Source organism: Phytophthora sojae (genome assembly GCF_000149755.1).
Source record: "Phytophthora sojae unplaced genomic scaffold PHYSOscaffold_7, whole genome shotgun sequence".
In the NCBI taxonomy this organism is placed as follows: domain Eukaryota; phylum Oomycota; class Peronosporomycetes; order Peronosporales; family Peronosporaceae; genus Phytophthora; species Phytophthora sojae.
The window spans coordinates 1,471,211-1,487,568 of NW_009258121.1; the positions used below are offsets into that span (position 1 = coordinate 1,471,211).

Genomic DNA, 16,358 nt, shown 5'->3' on the forward strand with positions numbered 1-16,358 from the left:
ATTTCCGTCTGGGTTGACACACGAGATCGAGCGATGGTGGAATCTGCTGCTGCTGCGTCTCTGCTGGCCCGCGTGCGGCCGTCGTGCGCCGCGCTGGTGGCGCGCGAGTCCTCGGCCGTGCGCGTGAATGCGGACAAAGTGCGCGTGTTCGTGGAGGAGCTGGACGCCAAGGAGTTCGAGCAGCTCGCCGAGCCCATGAACTTCCCGCTCAACTTCCGCTCGCAGCAGGACGAACTCAACTTCCTCAGTGCGTTGGGGCTCGAAGCGGCGTCGTGCAATTGGAGGCTGCAATTCTAATTTTTATTGCTGTTGCTGTGCAGCGCTCTATGCGCTGCTGAACTTCGGCAGCGGATTCCGCAAGGACCTGCACAAGTACGCGGATCGCGGAGCTCACGACACCATCGTAAGTGGATCTTTGTGCTAACTAGAGGGTAGTGCGGGCACCGTTAGGCTAGTTTGCTGATTGTATTGGTGGTGGCGTTGCTGTGCAGGTGTTTGGGCTGATTGGCATGTACATTTCGGTGCCCAAGCTGGATGCGCAGTTCATGAAAAACCTGAGCATCGACCTGGTGGCGTCGTACTTCAGCATCCCGCTGGAGAAGGACGAGGAGGTCTCTCCCGGTATCTACATGGCTAAGCCGGTGCGTGTGCCAACTCAGAGTACATGTGTGTAGGATGTGTGTTGTGTGCAAATGAGTTAATGATGATGCTTTGGTTGTCGCGTGCTGTGTACCGATCCAGGGACCATTGAAGCCGCTGGCTGTGATGCTCCAGCAGGTGAGCGATGCCCAGCGAATCTGCCAGTAACCTTTGCATTTTGAGATCTAACGCTGTCGGTATGTTTTTGTTGTGGTTGACTATAGATTCTGAACGAGTCCGGTCAGAAGCTGCTTGACCTGAAGATGGATGATTTCGGTGCGTTCGTCTTGGCCAACCTGTCACCGAAAAGTGACGATGACTTGGAGGAGAAGGAGGCTGTTGGCCCCAGTGCCAACGCCACGTACCTCGGTGACCGGTTTGTGGCTACATTCCCGGGCTTCGACGACCACTACGAGCTCGATGGCGAGAAAGTATACCTGCTCAAGCGCGCGCAATTGGCCGTCGCGTGCATTCACCGCCGGTTCAAGGTAAGCCAGCGATTTGTACATGGCAAGGGTTGCTTCAACACTCTGATTATTTGTATTCAATGCTGGACGACAGGATTCCGACCCGAAGCTGACGTTCGCTGACATCAACGAGCTCACGGCTTTCAGCGACAATGTGTTGCCGTGTGTGCTGCATGCTCTGGGTGTTCTGGAGGTACGTGTTCAAGAAGTTGCAACGTGATCTTTGCTGGTTGGTCCCTGTCTAACAACAAGTCCCATGGATCGATCCACGATAACAGTACGACGCGGAGCTGGAGGGCCGTATCAACCGCGGCGAGGAGCTGCCTGCCGGCCGTCAGGACTGCGAGCTGCGCGCAGCCGCGCTGGTGGCCTGCGACCAGATCGTGGAGGCGAGCAAGGGCCGCATCAGGACCCTCGAGCTGGACTTCTACCTCTGGCGCGTGGGCAAGGAGGAGCGGTTCCGCGGCCTCGAGCGCCACGCCACGCGCGACACGTTCTTCTACTAGTTGGTCTACAGCGATCAGAACGAGAGGACACCGCGTCATATTTGAAGAGCAGTCATCGCTTTCGATCACCAAAACCGAGTTGTTGCTCCTGTTCACGTTGCAGTCCTCGGCCGGTCGGCGAGCTCACTCCATGCAGCATAATTTTTCCAGCGCGGCTGACTGCAGATGCTCTCCCGGGCACTTCAACACGCTGCGGCTCGGATTTGCAGCTCGTGTGCCAATGCTCGCTCCGCTCGGCCCTGAGACGACGGCCGCCGCGCCTGCAAACACGCGCAACGCGCCACATCAGGCGCCGCCAGCAGGGCGAGCAAGCGACGGCGGCGCGGAGCCCGGGACGGCGCGAAAAGTATCGCAACTCAGCAGCGCCGCGCCCAAGCCTTCCCGAATCTTCTCGTCTCCTTTTCTCTGCCCAGCAGCAAGATGGGTACCCGCGCTTCACTTGCCTCCACTATGCGGCGAGCGCTCGGAGCATGCAGAAACGAGTCCCGCCGCAGCCGGCCGCCGTTACCATGGCCCGAGGCGCTCCTCGCGCTTCCCTCACTCGGGCATTTGCGGCAAGAAGAGAGGGGGCCTCCGTTGCTGCGCTGCGTGGATCGAGAGCCTACAGTACCGTACAGGGGCTGACACTGCTGCATCAAGTGGAGGGAGAATCAGGTCGCAATTCAATCCAACCCGCTCGTCGTCGGCGTACGGTATCAGAATTTCAGCGTGTTGTCAATCGCCTGAGCGGTAGCGGCCTCTTCTCCTCCATCCACCACCTCTGGTTATCAACTCTACCTAGTGCATAATGGGCGATGTGGGCGTCATGCATCGCGGACTCGCGTGGTCGGCGGAGCTCACCAAGAACATTCCCATTCCCAGTCCGGACCGTCGAGCAGCGCTGGCGGCGGAAGTCACGAGGGTTCCTGGACTGCCACTGCGGCAACGATCGCTCGGCGCGATGCCCGGCTTGGCGCGCTATCGCTCCGACTCGGCGGCTACCGAGCCGCGGCTCAGTGTGTGCAGCACGTCGGGCACCGTCTACGAGAGCGTTGTGGTCGTCGGGCACATGAACGGCTCGGACAACGTCGTGTACTACCTGCTGGAGGTGCGGTCGTGGGAGATGCCGCTCGAGGGCTACGTGGTGCGGCGCCGCTACAACGACTTCCGCAAGTTCCACCACGAGCTGGCCAAGTGCATGCCCTCGCAGCGGCCGCGCAGCAGCACCAGCGCGGGGCTCTACTACTCGTCGCTGCTGTGCAATCCTCTGACACGGGCGACGCCCGAGACCTCGCCGCTTTGGTCGCCCGCGAGGACGGATGACAGACGCGCGGCCAATGGCTCGGACCAGCGGACGTGGATCAGTGAAGAAGACGACATCCAGCACGTGGAGGAGAGCGACACAAGGAGCAACGCGCCCACAGCTGTGACCGAAGCTGGTTCGTCGAGCTACAACAACAACGCGGTGCTGCCGCTGGATGCCGTCAAGTTCAACCTCGCAGGACGCCCGTGGCTGCCTCCGATGCCCAGCGGCGGCGTGCTCACCATGTTCAGCACCCGACACGCGCTCATCAACTACCGCATCGAGCAGTTCAACCACATCCTGGCAGCCGTGATGAGCGACAAGTCGAGTGACGTGGCGAGGCTGCTCATGAACTTCATCCAGGAGAAGCCAGGCACGCAGGCCCAGACGTACACGAACCTGTCCGAGTACGCCCCCATCGACATCCCATTCAATGTGGAGCGGTACGCGCGGCGGCGGGCCATGTCCATGGGCAAGCGGCAACTGCGAGATCAAATGTCCTCGCCCGTGCCTTGACCAGCCCGGACCAATAGTGGATAGATTAGCTGTGTAATGTATGAATGAGCGCTCGGATCTCTTGAGGTGTGTAGCCATTGTCCCCCCTGATGTATTAGCAAGTACGTGGCACTTCAACTAGCAAAAGTATCCATTGAGGCCAGCCGTTGCCTGCCACATGACGGATGAATTGGGTTCGGAATCCGCTCCATGGGTAGAGCTCATTAGCGCATCGGACGTGCAGGAGGCAAGCGATGATCTTCCCGCTGTTATTGATCTGGACGGCCAGTCTGCAGGCTTGCGCCGTGCTTGGAAGCGACGCGTACAATGTGATCGTGGTGGGGTCTGGTCCTGGCGGACTGGTGGCGGCCGAGTATCTGACGCGGCAGTCGGACGTCTCGGTGCTTCTGCTCGAGGCTGGCAACGTGTCGCTGCAGAGCACTGGGGGCTCCGACGTGCTCTCGTACTCAGCGTCCGAGGGCTGGACCACGTTCGATATCCCTGGAGAGTTCGACAACACCATCTACAACGCCGAGAACGAGGAGTACCGAGCCGACTGGATCAACCTGTCGTCCGTGTGGCTTGGCAAACTGCTCGGCGGCTGCTCGTCCATCAACGCCGTGCAGTACTTCCGTACGCCCGACTCCTACGTAACCAAGGCCTCGTGGCCATTCAGTGCCGACGTGGTGAACAGCGGCTTCGATGCGATCGAGGAGCTGTCCCCATACACGGAGACGCCGTCTGCTGACGGTGAATACTACCTACAGGAGGCGTTTGACATCGTCAGCTCCGCGCTGGGAGGTGCGGGGTACGCCTTCAAGACGCTGAACAACGAGGAAGCCCGGAATGGTAAGAACAGCACGTACGGCCACCCGCCGTACACGATCAAGGGTGGATTGAGGAACTCCCCGGCCAAGACGTTCCACTCCGAGATGGAGGGACGAAGCAACTTCAAACTGCTCGTGAACTCGAAGGCACTGTACATCCAGCAGACGCAAGGCAACGCCACTGGGGTCGTGTACCAGAACGAGGCAGGAGACTCGGTCGAGGTGCCGTTGACCGAAAGGGGTGTCGTGGTGGTTGCAGCTGGAGCGCTGGCCACGCCGCAGCTTCTGATGCAGAGTGGAATTGGGCCTCAGGATCAGCTTGAGGCGCTTGCCGCGACGGGGTCATTTGATGGGGTTGGCGGCCAGGACGCGTGGGTGGTCAACAAGGCTGTGGGCAAGTCTGTTTTCGACGCTGCGGTGGTGTACGCCTCCTTCACGCACGCTGGGATGGTGCCGTTCCTGAATACCAAACGACCGGAAGACGCCATCGCACAGTTCGTGAAGAACCAAACTGGGCCGTGGGCTATCCCCGGTCCGGTGTTGACAGCCTACGAGACCATGGAGATCGGCGGCCGAGAGTACGAGCTCCAGACGACGGTGCTTCCTCACGGGTTTGGCGACGCTTACGAGACGGAGGAAGCGTACACGCTCGCGTTGTTGCTCAACAATCCGGAGTCGCGAGACTATATAAGTGTGGACGGAAATGCGTTCAACGTGGCGACCAACGGATCTTGGTATCTGTCGACTCCGGGCGACGTTGAGGCCATGGAGGCGTACGCTGCCAGGATGATCTCCACCATGACAGACGCCGGGTCCGTATTCCTCGGCGGCGCCTCTAGTAGTGGGGAGGTGGATATCGCAACCTGGGTCTCCGATAACGCTGGTAGTGTGAGCCACCACTTTGGGGGAAGCTGCTACACAGCGGCGGATACTGCGGACGATGCTTCGCGATGCGCGGACGCATCGTTTCGAGTCATTGGCACCCAGAACGTCTACATCAGCGACGCCAGCCTCATGAAGGAGGGGACGGTCAACCCGTACGCCTTCGTGATGTACATTGGGCACCAGGCCGCCAAGAACGTGCTCGACGCGGCGTTCGGCGTCAGCGCCGACGCGGACCTGAAGACGACCGGGTCGTCGAGTGGCAACATTGATAGCGACAGCAGCGCGGCCAGGAGACTGTCGGGTGCGACCATCGGTTCTGTCGTCGCTCTTCTTGTTGTTGCATTAATCGCGCTGTGATTAACTCGCTCTGAGAGATATCCTACCCAAAGATATTGCCAGAGCTCGCTCCAGTACATGTATTATTTTGCGCGCCAAACCCACTGCTGCTGCCTTTGGCATCCACATAACCACAGATGCCAGTGCTGGAGATGACCTTGAAGTTTGGTGGTCTCGCCATCCGATTGCCGGGAACAATACACACTGGTCGGATATTGTATGGGTTCACCGCCGTGGTCATGGTCGCTCGCGGACACGTTACGCCACCTTGCCCGTATCGCAGCCTCGCCATCGAAATGAGCCTGCTCCGCACGCGTGCTTCGGCAGACGCGGCTGGGCCCCCCAGCCTGCGGTCTACAACATGAGCGGCTCATGTTTCCTCGCGTTGGCGAAGACATGGCTCAACTATGTACTACACAGGCGGTGCCACTGAACAGGTGGACCAGACATTCAGATAATCCTCTATTGAATAATTCATAGAGACACAAAGACCTCTTTTATGCAGTTTTCAGAGAGATATTCCTATTTGGAGGTCATAATTGTAGAGCATTCAAACAAAACTGAAATTGACATCGATTCACGTGGGGCAATAAAAGAACGTAAATGTACTCCAGCTTGATGTCGCACTGGCTGCAGCAAAAACTTACTCTGCCTTGGCTACAACAGCACCGAATATGCTCCAAATATGCTGTTCTAAACGTTGCTAACCTCTTGCGACGCCGTCATCTTGATCGGAAGGAGCAGTGCGCTTCGGGGGAGGAGGTTGTCGATCACCGCAACTGTTGTTGAAGTCTAGTTGGCTAGCCAATTTATCTTTATCATACGCCGCGGGCGATCATTGTAACGGGGTTACATGGAATAGTGACCCTGTCACTATTCCGGGATGGCTACATCGGTCACTCCCCTGGATAGTGACCCAAGTGGCCTCAGAGCCAACAGATACAATTTGTATGACACAAACTATAGGGAACTTAGGATTTGTATGCAGGCCAAATCTGTACCAACCTATAAATACATTCAGTCTTAGATCTACCGCTTTTCAAGTCAAGTCGTCCCCTTCAGACCAGGGACACGTGAACGGCTGTTCACTTGGAGTTTGTATACTCCTGCTTCCTCTGTTAAGAAGTGCTGTGTGCCCCGTCACACTTGGTAGCACTTGTTGTCAATCCTACGCCTACGCGGGTAGATTGGACTACCTGAATCCTCTGTGGTCTCATCGAGTGAGCCAAGATGGGTTGTACGGAGTTTCCCGATCTGAACGACTCGCAGTACGAGTCCGTTCGTAAGATGGCAGGCATCTTTGGGACAGATGCCCTGCGTAGCTTAGCGGCGGCGACGCCGGCTGAGCAGGTTGAGCGTATCAACGCGTTCGACACCTACGAGCGAGGGCTCATCGCCCACGTTCAAGGGCTGCAGGCCACTGCGGCCGCGCTGAAGCCGGTGTAACCGAAGCCCCTGCGGCTGAAGGTTCACCCCTTCGAAGGGAAGGAAGGAGAAAACATTCACTTCTGGGTTCGAGAGGTTGAGCTCGCGATGGACGCGGCTCTCGTCTCGGACGAGCGACTCCGTGTCGCCTTTGCGCTCTCCAACCTTAGTGGTCGCGCTAAGAGTTGGGCGTATACGCGCGAAGCGACGACGCCTGGATGTTTCGCATCATGGTCCCAGCTGTGCGAGCAGCTGCGGGCCGCGTTTCTTCCGGCGAACTACGAGTACCGCCAGCGTTCGCGCTTCCTCGCCTGCAAACAAGGAATGCGCGAGCTGCATGAGTACATCCAGGAGATGCGAGTGCTCACTGCCTCTTTGGTGTAGAACCCCCTGCCTGAACACATCAAGGTGACCGTGTTCATGGACGGTCTGCGTGTCGGTCCTGCCCGCACGCAACTGTTCCGTGTGCAAGCAAACACTATGGAGGAGGCGATTCAGATCGCCCTCCAGGAGGAGTACAGCCACAAGCAGGCTCGTACCCCCGCCACGGTATGGCAGAGTAACCCTGCCTCTGGCGGTGCGCCTAATGGTAACTCCGGCAATGGAGCGATCAACGGGCCGGTTCCCATGGATCTGGGCATGGCCGAGCAGAGCGACATTCGTTGCTACGGCTGTGGCAAGCTTGGGCACATGAAACGTGCTTGTCCCGCGGGAGGACTGAAGAAGAAGCTCTCTTCGAAGCCCTTTGGCTCTAGAGAGTCTCGGTACTCTCGAAGCGGAGAAGGGCAGCGGTGGGCTGCTTGTGGTGCACGCGAGTGTACCGGGATACGATCATCTCTTGAGAATCTTGATCGACTCTGGGGCGTCCAAGAACTTTGCGTGCCGCCAGACTGTCGCACGCAATCGCGACAAGTACGCCGATGCGCTACGAGGCAGCAAAGGCAACGGGCTGGTCTCGGTAAGACTGGCCGACGGTACGGTGGTAGAAGTACCTCGGGTCCACATGGACCTCACTGTCAAGTTCGAGGACTTCGACAGCACGGAGCCGTTCTTGGTCCTAGACATGGACAAGTACGACTTGATCCTTGGCATGCAGTGGCTGGAGAAACACGAGCCTTGGATCGACTGGCGCGGCAAGGCCATCGGGGCCAGCCGTCCCCCACGCTCTGACAGAGCTTTGGTGAGTCATGTTCCCACCTCTGGCAGCAGCTGGGGCGCCCGCGAGGGCCGCCAGGGCGCAGCAGCGTCTAATGAGTTCTTGGGGTCCGTCGAGACTGACGACGACTCCGACCGGGCCGGACAAGGCCTGAGAGTGGAGGTGCCGGACAGCACCTACCAGGTGGGTAACGTAGGTCCACACGCGGGTAACGAAGTACCGCAGGCAGCAAGGGCTGCAGGAGAAGGCGCCGCTGGCGTTGGCGTGGGTAACCAAGTTCCACGCGAGGTCACTCAGATCGTAACTGATGAGGAATGCACTGCAGGCGCTTCCGATGTGGGTAACATAGTTCCACAGGAGGTCACTCAGACCATAACTGATGCGGGAGTCGCTGAAAGCGCTCCTGGTGTGGGTAACCAAGTTCCACACGGCGAGGTGGGTAACATAGTTCCACCCAGCAAGGCGGGTAACCAAGTTCCGCTCAAGGACAAGGCGGGTAACGTAGTTCCGCACGAGATCGAGAAGATCGGTGGTGGCGCCACGAGACGAAGACACCCGAGGGTCACGTCGTAAGCCGGGCCTAGTCGTGTGGCCGACGACGCCAGTCGCCAGCGACTCCGAGCCTCCAGCCAAGGCTCCAGCCGCCGAAGAGTGTTATCACATCTTCGACGGCGTGACCGGTAGTCGGGTCAAGACAGGAGCTGTCGAGCTTACAGCTCTGCCCGAGGTTTCAGAGTTGCTGAACCTTGAGGAGCTCGCCATGGAGGACTTCTTGGCCGAGCTAAAGGCCGGGGAGATCGCAGAGTTGGTTCTCCTCCGACCGGAGTCCACGTCGGCCGAGTTGAACTCGTCCTCGGTCATGGACCAGGCAGTCCTGGAGGAGTTCCAGAGACGGCGCGTGTCGCGCATGGGCTCTGAGATTCTTAAGAACCCCCGGGACCCGGTGTACCCCTTGGTGAAGAAGTTTGAGGACGTGGTGTCCAAGGATCCACCGTCCAATCTCCCTCCGGACAGGGGGATCAGGCACGAGATCGATCTCGTGCCGGGCACGAAGTACTGTGTCACGAGGCAATGGCCTCTTCCCCGGGAGCAGTGTGAAGTCATTGATGCCTTCTTTGCCGCCAAGGCGAAGGCAGGCATGGTGCTGGAGTTGAAGTCCCCGCACTCGACGCCTACCTTCTGTGTTCGCAAACCGAACGGAAAGTGGCGTCTGGTTCATGCTTATAACAAGCTGAACAGCGCGACAGTGCCTGCGCAGACACCGATCCCGCGCAAGGACGTGTTGCTCAACAACATGGCCGGCTGCACGCTGTATAGCGCGCTGGACCTGGTGGACGGATACTACCAGATCCTGATGCGCGAGAGCGACATCCCACTCATGGCTGTGAGCACGCCGAGCGGTATGCTCTGGGAGTGGCTGGTCATGCCTCAGGGGCTTTCTAACGCCCTGGCAACGTTCAATCGCTTGGTCACACAACTGTTCCGACCTTTGCGTGCGTTCACACAGACGTACTTTGACGACATCTTTGTCCACAGCCGTGCCGAGGCAGGCCAGACGGCCATGGAGGTGCATCTCCAGCACCTTCGACGTGTGTTCGAAGTCATGCGGGCGAACAAGCTGTACGCCAACACCGACAAGTGTGTGTTCGCAGCTGAGGAGATCAAGGTCCTGGGCTGCTTCGTCAGCAGCAGCGCCGGGATCCGCGCGGACCCAGAGAAGGTGAAGGTCATCGCGGCTTGGTCGCCGCAGAAGGACCTACAACAGTGGTTGGGCCTGGCCAAGTATTTGCACAAGTACTGTGCTGCTACGCCGGGCTGGCACAGCTATTGTCGGATCTCCTGAAGAAGGATGTCGACTGGCGCTGGGAGCGTCGCCATCAAGATGCTTTTAACGACATCAAAGCGAGCTTACAGCGCGCGCCAGTCCTGGCATTGCCGGACGAGACGAAGCCTTTCAGCGTAGTCTGTGATGCGTCTGACTACGCAATTGGCTGTGCGCTATTGCAGGCCGGCGATGAAGGCCGCGAACGGGTCATCTCGTTCCAGTCCAGGCAGCTCAAGGCAGCCGAACGGAACTATCCAGTCCACGACAAGGAGCTACTTGCCATGAAGTACGCTCTTGTCAAGTTCCGAGTGCACCTCCTGGGCTCGACGCCCTTTGTCGTTTATACAGATCACGCGTCCTTGCGGACTGCCGTCAACACGCCGCATCTCTCACAGCGGATGGCGCGTTGGCTGTCATTCTTCGCGGAATACAACTTCCGTGTCGAGTACAAGCCGGGCAAGTTGAACGTGCTTGCCGACGCGCTGTCGCGCCGACCCGACTACGAGCTTGCTCATATTAGTCGGGTCACGACGGATCTGGATGATCGCATCAGGCTGGGGTACCGAGACGATGCCAGTCTCGAACCTCTTGTGCGGTTCTTGGCCGCTGGCTCGGAAGCCAAGGCCGAGTGGCTCACGCCCCGACAACGTGCAAGGCTGCACCGCTATGAGTGGGCTGACGGTTTGCTCCACTAAAGGGTCGAGCCCGAGGATCCTCCCTGTATTGCCGTGCCCAACGACGAGGATCTCAAGTACGACATCCTGATGGAGGCGCACGACGCTCCATCCAGTGGCCATCTCGGCCGTGAGAAGACGTACGCGTCTGTCTCGCAGATGTTTTGGTGGCGTCACATGTACAAGTGGATCGCCACCTACGTCCGTACGTGCGAGACGTGCCAGCGCGTGAAGCCTGCCGGTCACGCCTCGGCACCATTGCAGAGCCTGCCGGTCCCAGCGGACTGCTGGAAGTCGATGAGTCTCGACTTTGTCTTCGGACTTCCGGCCGATGACCGTGGCAACACTGGTGTTGTTGCCTTCGTGTGCCGTCTGAGCAAGATGGTCCACTTTGCTCCAGTTCGTGACACCGTCACTGGCGACGAGGTCGCTCGCCTGTTCATGGGCTGTGTCTTCCGACACCACGGTCTGCCCGAGACCATTGTCTCTGATCGAGACCTGCGGTTCACCGCTACGTTCTGGCAGACGATGTTTCGCCTTCTCGGCACACGACTACGGTGGACCACCCGCCGACGGATGGCCAGACGGAGCGCGTCAATCGCGTGCTCGAAGACACGCTCCGCAGTATCTGCGCGGAGATGCCCCGCTCTTGGGCTGATCGCTTGCCTATGGTTGAGTTCGCACTCATCAATGCGGTACATGCATCGACGGGCTTTACGCCCTTTTACCTGAACGGGTTGCGTCACCCTCAGGTGCCGCTCACATTACGAGGCAGTACCGGGGCTTCGGTCCTAAGTGGGGGAGAGGCTCGGAAAACCTTTTCCTCCCAAGTCTCGGACGTGAGTCCAGCCACCTTGCGGAAGCAACTGTCCTCGTTTGCCGAAGACAGGCTGAACATAATCAGCAGGGTGCGAGACGCCATGGCGCAAGCCCAAGATAAACAGAAGGAGTACTCTGACCAAATGGAAGAAACATGAACGTGTTTAAGGTTGGGGATTTAGTTCTCCTAGATACTAGAAACCTACCGCTAAACACTGTTAGCTCGGTCAAGAGCAACAAGCTGAAGCACCGCTTCATTGGACCCTTCACGGTCCTCAGCCGGCATGGCGCGGCGTACACCATAGACTTGCCCAAGTCGATGACGACTCACCCGACGTTTTACATGGGTCGTCTTAAGAGGTACCATGACCCTCTGGCTCTGGCTGCCCCGCAGGAAGCGGTGGGTGGCCCGGTGGAGAAGAGCGCAGCTCCTCGAAGCGCGGCGTCGAGTCGCGGTAAGGCGCCTGATACGCGCGCTGGTCGTAAGACGGCGCGGCGTACATCGGAGCAGCATACGCAGGGGCCCCATACGAGCCCTGGCCAAACTGGGCCTGATACGAGTGGGGCAGCTGCTGCTCCGGATACGGCGCGTGGCCATGAAGCTCGGCCCGAAGGCCAGCGAGCTGGTTTCGCAGCGAGTCATAAGACGACAGGTCGGCTCGACGATCCCCACGGCCATGGAGACTGCGAGTTTCTTGATAGAGCGAGGCAACATCCTCACGGAGCCGCTCCACGGCACCAAACTGACCAGCACGAGCGGCAGCCTCGCCACCAAGGCCGACGCCAAGCGCGATCTCGAGGACGTACACACGGTCCCGGAGAAGACGAATCTCCTCTTGCTGCAGGGCCACCACCTGACTCGGGGCCCCAGCATACGGCTGCGTCGCCTCAGGCTCGGAGCCATGGCCGTGCGAGGCTACCGCCGGCCCTCCTTGATCGTAATGGGCAGATCCACTACCACGTGGAACGAGTCGTCCGGGCGCGGCGGCTCCATGGCAAGCGCCAGCTGCTCGTGAAGTGGAGGGGTTACCCTGAGTCGGATAACTCGTGGGAGCCTGTTGAGCAGCTCCAGGCAGACTGCCCGAAGGCTGTTGCGATATGGGACGAGAAGCAGCGGCAGCTTCGTAAGTAGTCCTTGGCTTCTTGGCCGGTACCCGGGGTACGGTAGCAGGTAGTCGCACCACGCCCACGCTCTTCACGAGCTTTGGCTCTCGCCTCTTGCTACAGCTCGTCCATTTTCGAGTGGAGCTTGCGCTTGCTCACGAGTTGACCGAACTCGATGCGGAGCTCGCGCACGTCCAGGATTGCGGACAGAGTGCGATCCTCACGGAGTTCTTTGAACTCTTGGTCGGAATACCCTTTGCGCTGGACGGAGCGCCAGAAGAGGTCTTCCACCTCGCTCCAGGTCATGTTGTCATTCGGCTTGACCCAGTGGAAACCCCACACAGGATGGAGTCCACCGTTGTCCTCCGGCTTCTTGCGAAGCGTGGTGAACTCCTTCAGTGTGAGCTTGTGTGGTGCTAGTAGCACTCACCGGGCGACTTCAACGTCGCCAAGAAAGAGTGGCCCTTTCTCAACAAGAGCACGCTCATAGGAACCCCTCGAGGTTTACCCGCCGATAAGGCCACGAGGAGCCGAGAGCTTCTCCAACAGCGCTGGCGCGCCAGTGCCAGGCTCGGGCGGGAAGTAGCCCTGTGGATACGTGGCATCCCCGCCTGAAGAAGACTCGATGGCAGTCGCTGCAGTCAGCTGCCTGGCATACGCGCCCGAGCTAGCAGCGTGGTATTGCTGCTGCTGCTCGTCGAGGTTGTTGGAGAGCTCCTTGGGCTCGTGGACGGCACCCTCCTCGTCCTCAGACTCCGAGTCGATGAACGGCTTGGAGCTGGAGCCGCGAGGCGACCTGGAAGCTGAACGCTTCTTCGCCTTGGCCTCGGCGGCCTTCGCAGCGGCAGCCGCTTTCGACGCTAGGACACGCTCACGACCTTGTGCCAGCGTCAGATGCTTGGATGCCAGCACCGCCTTGGGCTTGGAGCCCGCGTCGCTCGGCGACTTCTCGGCCACGACCCCAGCGTCGGCCATGGCGACTTCGTCGTGCGACTGCTTGCTGTCGCCTGAGCCAGACTCGGCGTCCTCCGCCTCCTTCTCTGACGAGGCCTTTGCGTCGGCCGAGGCGTTGGTCATGTCGCCTGCCGCCAGCTCCGTGCCTTCGGCAGCGTGCGTGCTGCCCTCTGAGACGTTCTCGTCGTCGGGTGAACTCTCACCGGAGTACTGGACCATCGTGCAGTCAAAGACGACGGCTTCCCAGCCGCGAGCCGGGCTTTTATGGCCCCGAGGACTCTCCTCCTTGCCTTGCGCGGCGTCAGGAGACTTGCTCCGAGCCCCGGCCTGACGGCCACTCTCCGGCGTGCTGCTACGAGAGCGCACCACCGCCTCGGCCGCCTTCGTGGCCTCCATCAGCGCGGACGACTCGTCCTTGGCCTTGGCCGCCCTGGTCTTCGGCCCTACGGCCCGCGGTTTCGGAGGTGCTTTCGCACTGCGCGCACTGCGCTTTGGAGGCATGCTTTCGGTCGACGTGGAGACCCTGTGGCTTGCTCGGCGATGCGCCAGTTGCTCTGTGAGGCCCGGGAGCCGAGGCGCCAGAGCTCGCGCCGTTGTCGATGGATTTCGACTTTGCGAGTGAAATGTGAGTCGCCGGCGTAACCTCGCTCTGATTGGTCGATAAGATCGAATCTAAGTGGGGGAGGATGTAACGGGGTTACATGGAATAGTGACCCTGTCACTATTCCGGGATGGCTACATCGGTCACTCCCCTGGTTAGTGACCCAAGTGGCCTCAGAGCCAACAGATACATTTTGTATGACACAAACTATAGGGAACTTAGGATTTGTATGCAGGCCAAATCTGTACCAACCTATAAATACATTCAGTCTTAGATCTACCGCTTTTCAAGTCAAGTCGTCCCCTTCAGACCAGGGACACGTGAACGGCTGTTCACTTGGAGTTTGTATACTCCTGCTTCCTCTGTTAAGAAGTGCTGAGTGCCCCGTCACAATCATCGAGTTGGTCCATTTGCTTCTGCGACCTCCCCACCTTGCGCGGTGGCGATATATACTCTGCGCTGCGCCCAGTTGTATATTGGGTGGAAATATATAATAACTTGTAGTAATCAGTTTCGCCTTCACCGGCGTCAATGCTCTTATAGCGCCGACAAAACCTCCACACCATTTTCAAACTACACTCCGGTCAGATCTATGACCTAACATGTATTATGCTTTGCAGAAGTTTTGCCGGTCCGATTTAGTGGTTAAATCGATCTAGCAACACAAACGAAGTGAGGTCATAAAAATGCGAGTCATCACAAATCCTGCACTAAATCGGGCGCCTACTGGGCCAATGTCCTGCTCGATTTATTAGCCTCATATCTGCCACCCGATCAGCAACGGGTACACCAACAACAACGCGTGTATCGGCGCCTACTGCTTCACAAATAGTGCTCTGTTTGCTGCGTGCTGTAGCTCAATAGCTTCATCTCTTCCAGTAGAAGAAGCTCCGGCCACCTGCAGCGCGACAGCACCGTCCTTGTGGACCTGCCTGCTACCCCAAAGTACGTATGACTGTAAGTTACTATGCCTAATCAAAATGCGAGTTGTCGGCGCCTACTGCTTCACTAATACTGCTCTGTTTGCTGCGTGCGATTAGGCAGCTACTTGCCGATTTAGAGTCTCTGTAGAAGGTCCAGAATGGGCGTGCCTCGCGCTGGTGTCTTGCCACAAGATTCTCAGCTCCGCGGTGTGGTAATTTTCCGAACCGGCGAGCGCTCCAGAAGCCCCCGTAAGGGCATTCGGAAGAGCCTTACGTTTGTTGTTGCAGCGGGGTTCGACGTCGCCCGGGCTAAAATCTTTCGACTGTTGCCTGGAGCGGAGTTTGGGCCCAATCCTAGTGCAATCGAGGCTACCAAAAATGCACGGCAGAAGGACTTCAAGATTCTTTCCGTTAGCAATTTGGAGGAGCTGTTGAAGCGTCGATGGGCGTGCATTACCGACGATGACATCGTGGCTCTGGCATCCAACGAGGAGCCAATTAATACGCAGTTTGCGTTTGAATTTTTCGTCTATCTCGCCCCGGTGGTATGGCCTACTGATGGGATTCGTCGGGCCACGGCGGATCGAGTTCGTGCCGCGGCAGCGGAGATCGTGACTTTACAGGCAGAAGGTAGAGAGCGGTTCGTACCAATTGCCACTCACCATTTAGCTATCCACCGCGCCCGCCAACCTGAAGGCACTCCGTTTGCGATTCCTGAGGACAATACGATGCAACAAGCAAGAGCTCTAGATGCAGTGGTAGCAGCGTTGGAGGATACTGCTGCCGAACTGGAGGAAGATGTCGTGGAAATTGAAGTCAAGCTCTTTGGCACGTGGGTGAAGATGCGCGTGAAGCGCTCGACCCTACGAGAAGCGGTGGGCCTCCCCCAACACGACATCTTTACCAGAGGGATTTTCCACGGTTTTCGCCCCGAAGCCATGATGCCACAAGGTGAAGACGTCCCGGATGAAGACCACCAAATGTCTGAAAACTAAACAGAGGCAGTTCTTGTTAGGTAATACAGAAGCTTCAACGTTCATAAAACTATTGTTCATCGTCACTATTAGTTTCGTGCTGGGGTTGTACAATAAACTCGGAAGATCGGAGTTTCTTGTCATCGTAGCCACAGTGCGCATATAGATTTAATACGCCCTTCCGTTTGCTTGGGTGGTGACTTCGACAGCAGGAACGCATCGCCACATCCAGCACCAAAGCTGGGTACAGCGGAAAGATGAGATTTGCCTTCTTCTGGATCCAGCACTTGAGTAGTCCAAAACAAACCTCGATTGGGTTTAATTGAGGTGAGTACGGCGGAAGGTAGAGCAGCCTCGCTCCAGCTTGGTGGATGACCTGTAAAAAAACAAAACATAAAATATTTTTGTCAGCTTAAAAAAATGTTAAAGCTATCAAACTGACTTACCGGTTCTAGCTCTCGATACA

General features: G+C 58.2%; 5 protein-coding genes across 5 annotated transcripts; 4 read left to right on the forward strand and 1 right to left on the reverse strand.

Moving 5' to 3' along the window:
- Positions 1–33: 33 nt before the first annotated feature.
- Positions 34–1,649, forward strand: PHYSODRAFT_562929 (hypothetical protein; the record flags this gene model as incomplete). The annotated part of the gene is made up of 7 exons (XM_009533976.1): positions 34–247; positions 321–403; positions 492–641; positions 742–777; positions 864–1,127; positions 1,201–1,299; positions 1,385–1,649. 7 exons carry the CDS (start codon positions 34–36, stop codon positions 1,610–1,612), a joined length of 1,074 nt encoding a protein of 357 aa, XP_009532271.1. The 3' UTR covers positions 1,613–1,649.
- A 514-nt stretch (positions 1,650–2,163) lies between these two features.
- PHYSODRAFT_562933 (hypothetical protein) lies at positions 2,164–3,410 on the forward strand (the record flags this gene model as incomplete). The annotated part of the gene is made up of 1 exon (XM_009533977.1): positions 2,164–3,410. Exon 1 carries the CDS (start codon positions 2,400–2,402, stop codon positions 3,408–3,410), a length of 1,011 nt encoding a protein of 336 aa, XP_009532272.1. The 5' UTR covers positions 2,164–2,399.
- Positions 3,411–3,643: 233 nt separating this feature from the next.
- On the forward strand, positions 3,644–5,458 carry PHYSODRAFT_517891 (hypothetical protein; the record flags this gene model as incomplete). The annotated part of the gene is made up of 1 exon (XM_009533978.1): positions 3,644–5,458. One exon carries the CDS (start codon positions 3,644–3,646, stop codon positions 5,456–5,458), a length of 1,815 nt encoding a protein of 604 aa, XP_009532273.1.
- Positions 5,459–11,689: 6,231 nt separating this feature from the next.
- PHYSODRAFT_250605 (hypothetical protein) lies at positions 11,690–13,895 on the reverse strand (the record flags this gene model as incomplete). Its single annotated transcript, XM_009533979.1, has 4 exons — positions 11,690–12,290; positions 12,562–12,845; positions 12,871–12,877; positions 12,949–13,895. The coding sequence occupies 4 exons, from the start codon at positions 13,893–13,895 to the stop codon at positions 11,690–11,692; spliced, it is 1,839 nt and encodes a 612-aa protein (XP_009532274.1).
- Positions 13,896–15,076: 1,181 nt separating this feature from the next.
- On the forward strand, positions 15,077–15,913 carry PHYSODRAFT_336432 (hypothetical protein; the record flags this gene model as incomplete). The annotated part of the gene is made up of 1 exon (XM_009533980.1): positions 15,077–15,913. One exon carries the CDS (start codon positions 15,077–15,079, stop codon positions 15,911–15,913), a length of 837 nt encoding a protein of 278 aa, XP_009532275.1.
- Between the last annotated feature and the right edge of the window lie 445 nt (positions 15,914–16,358).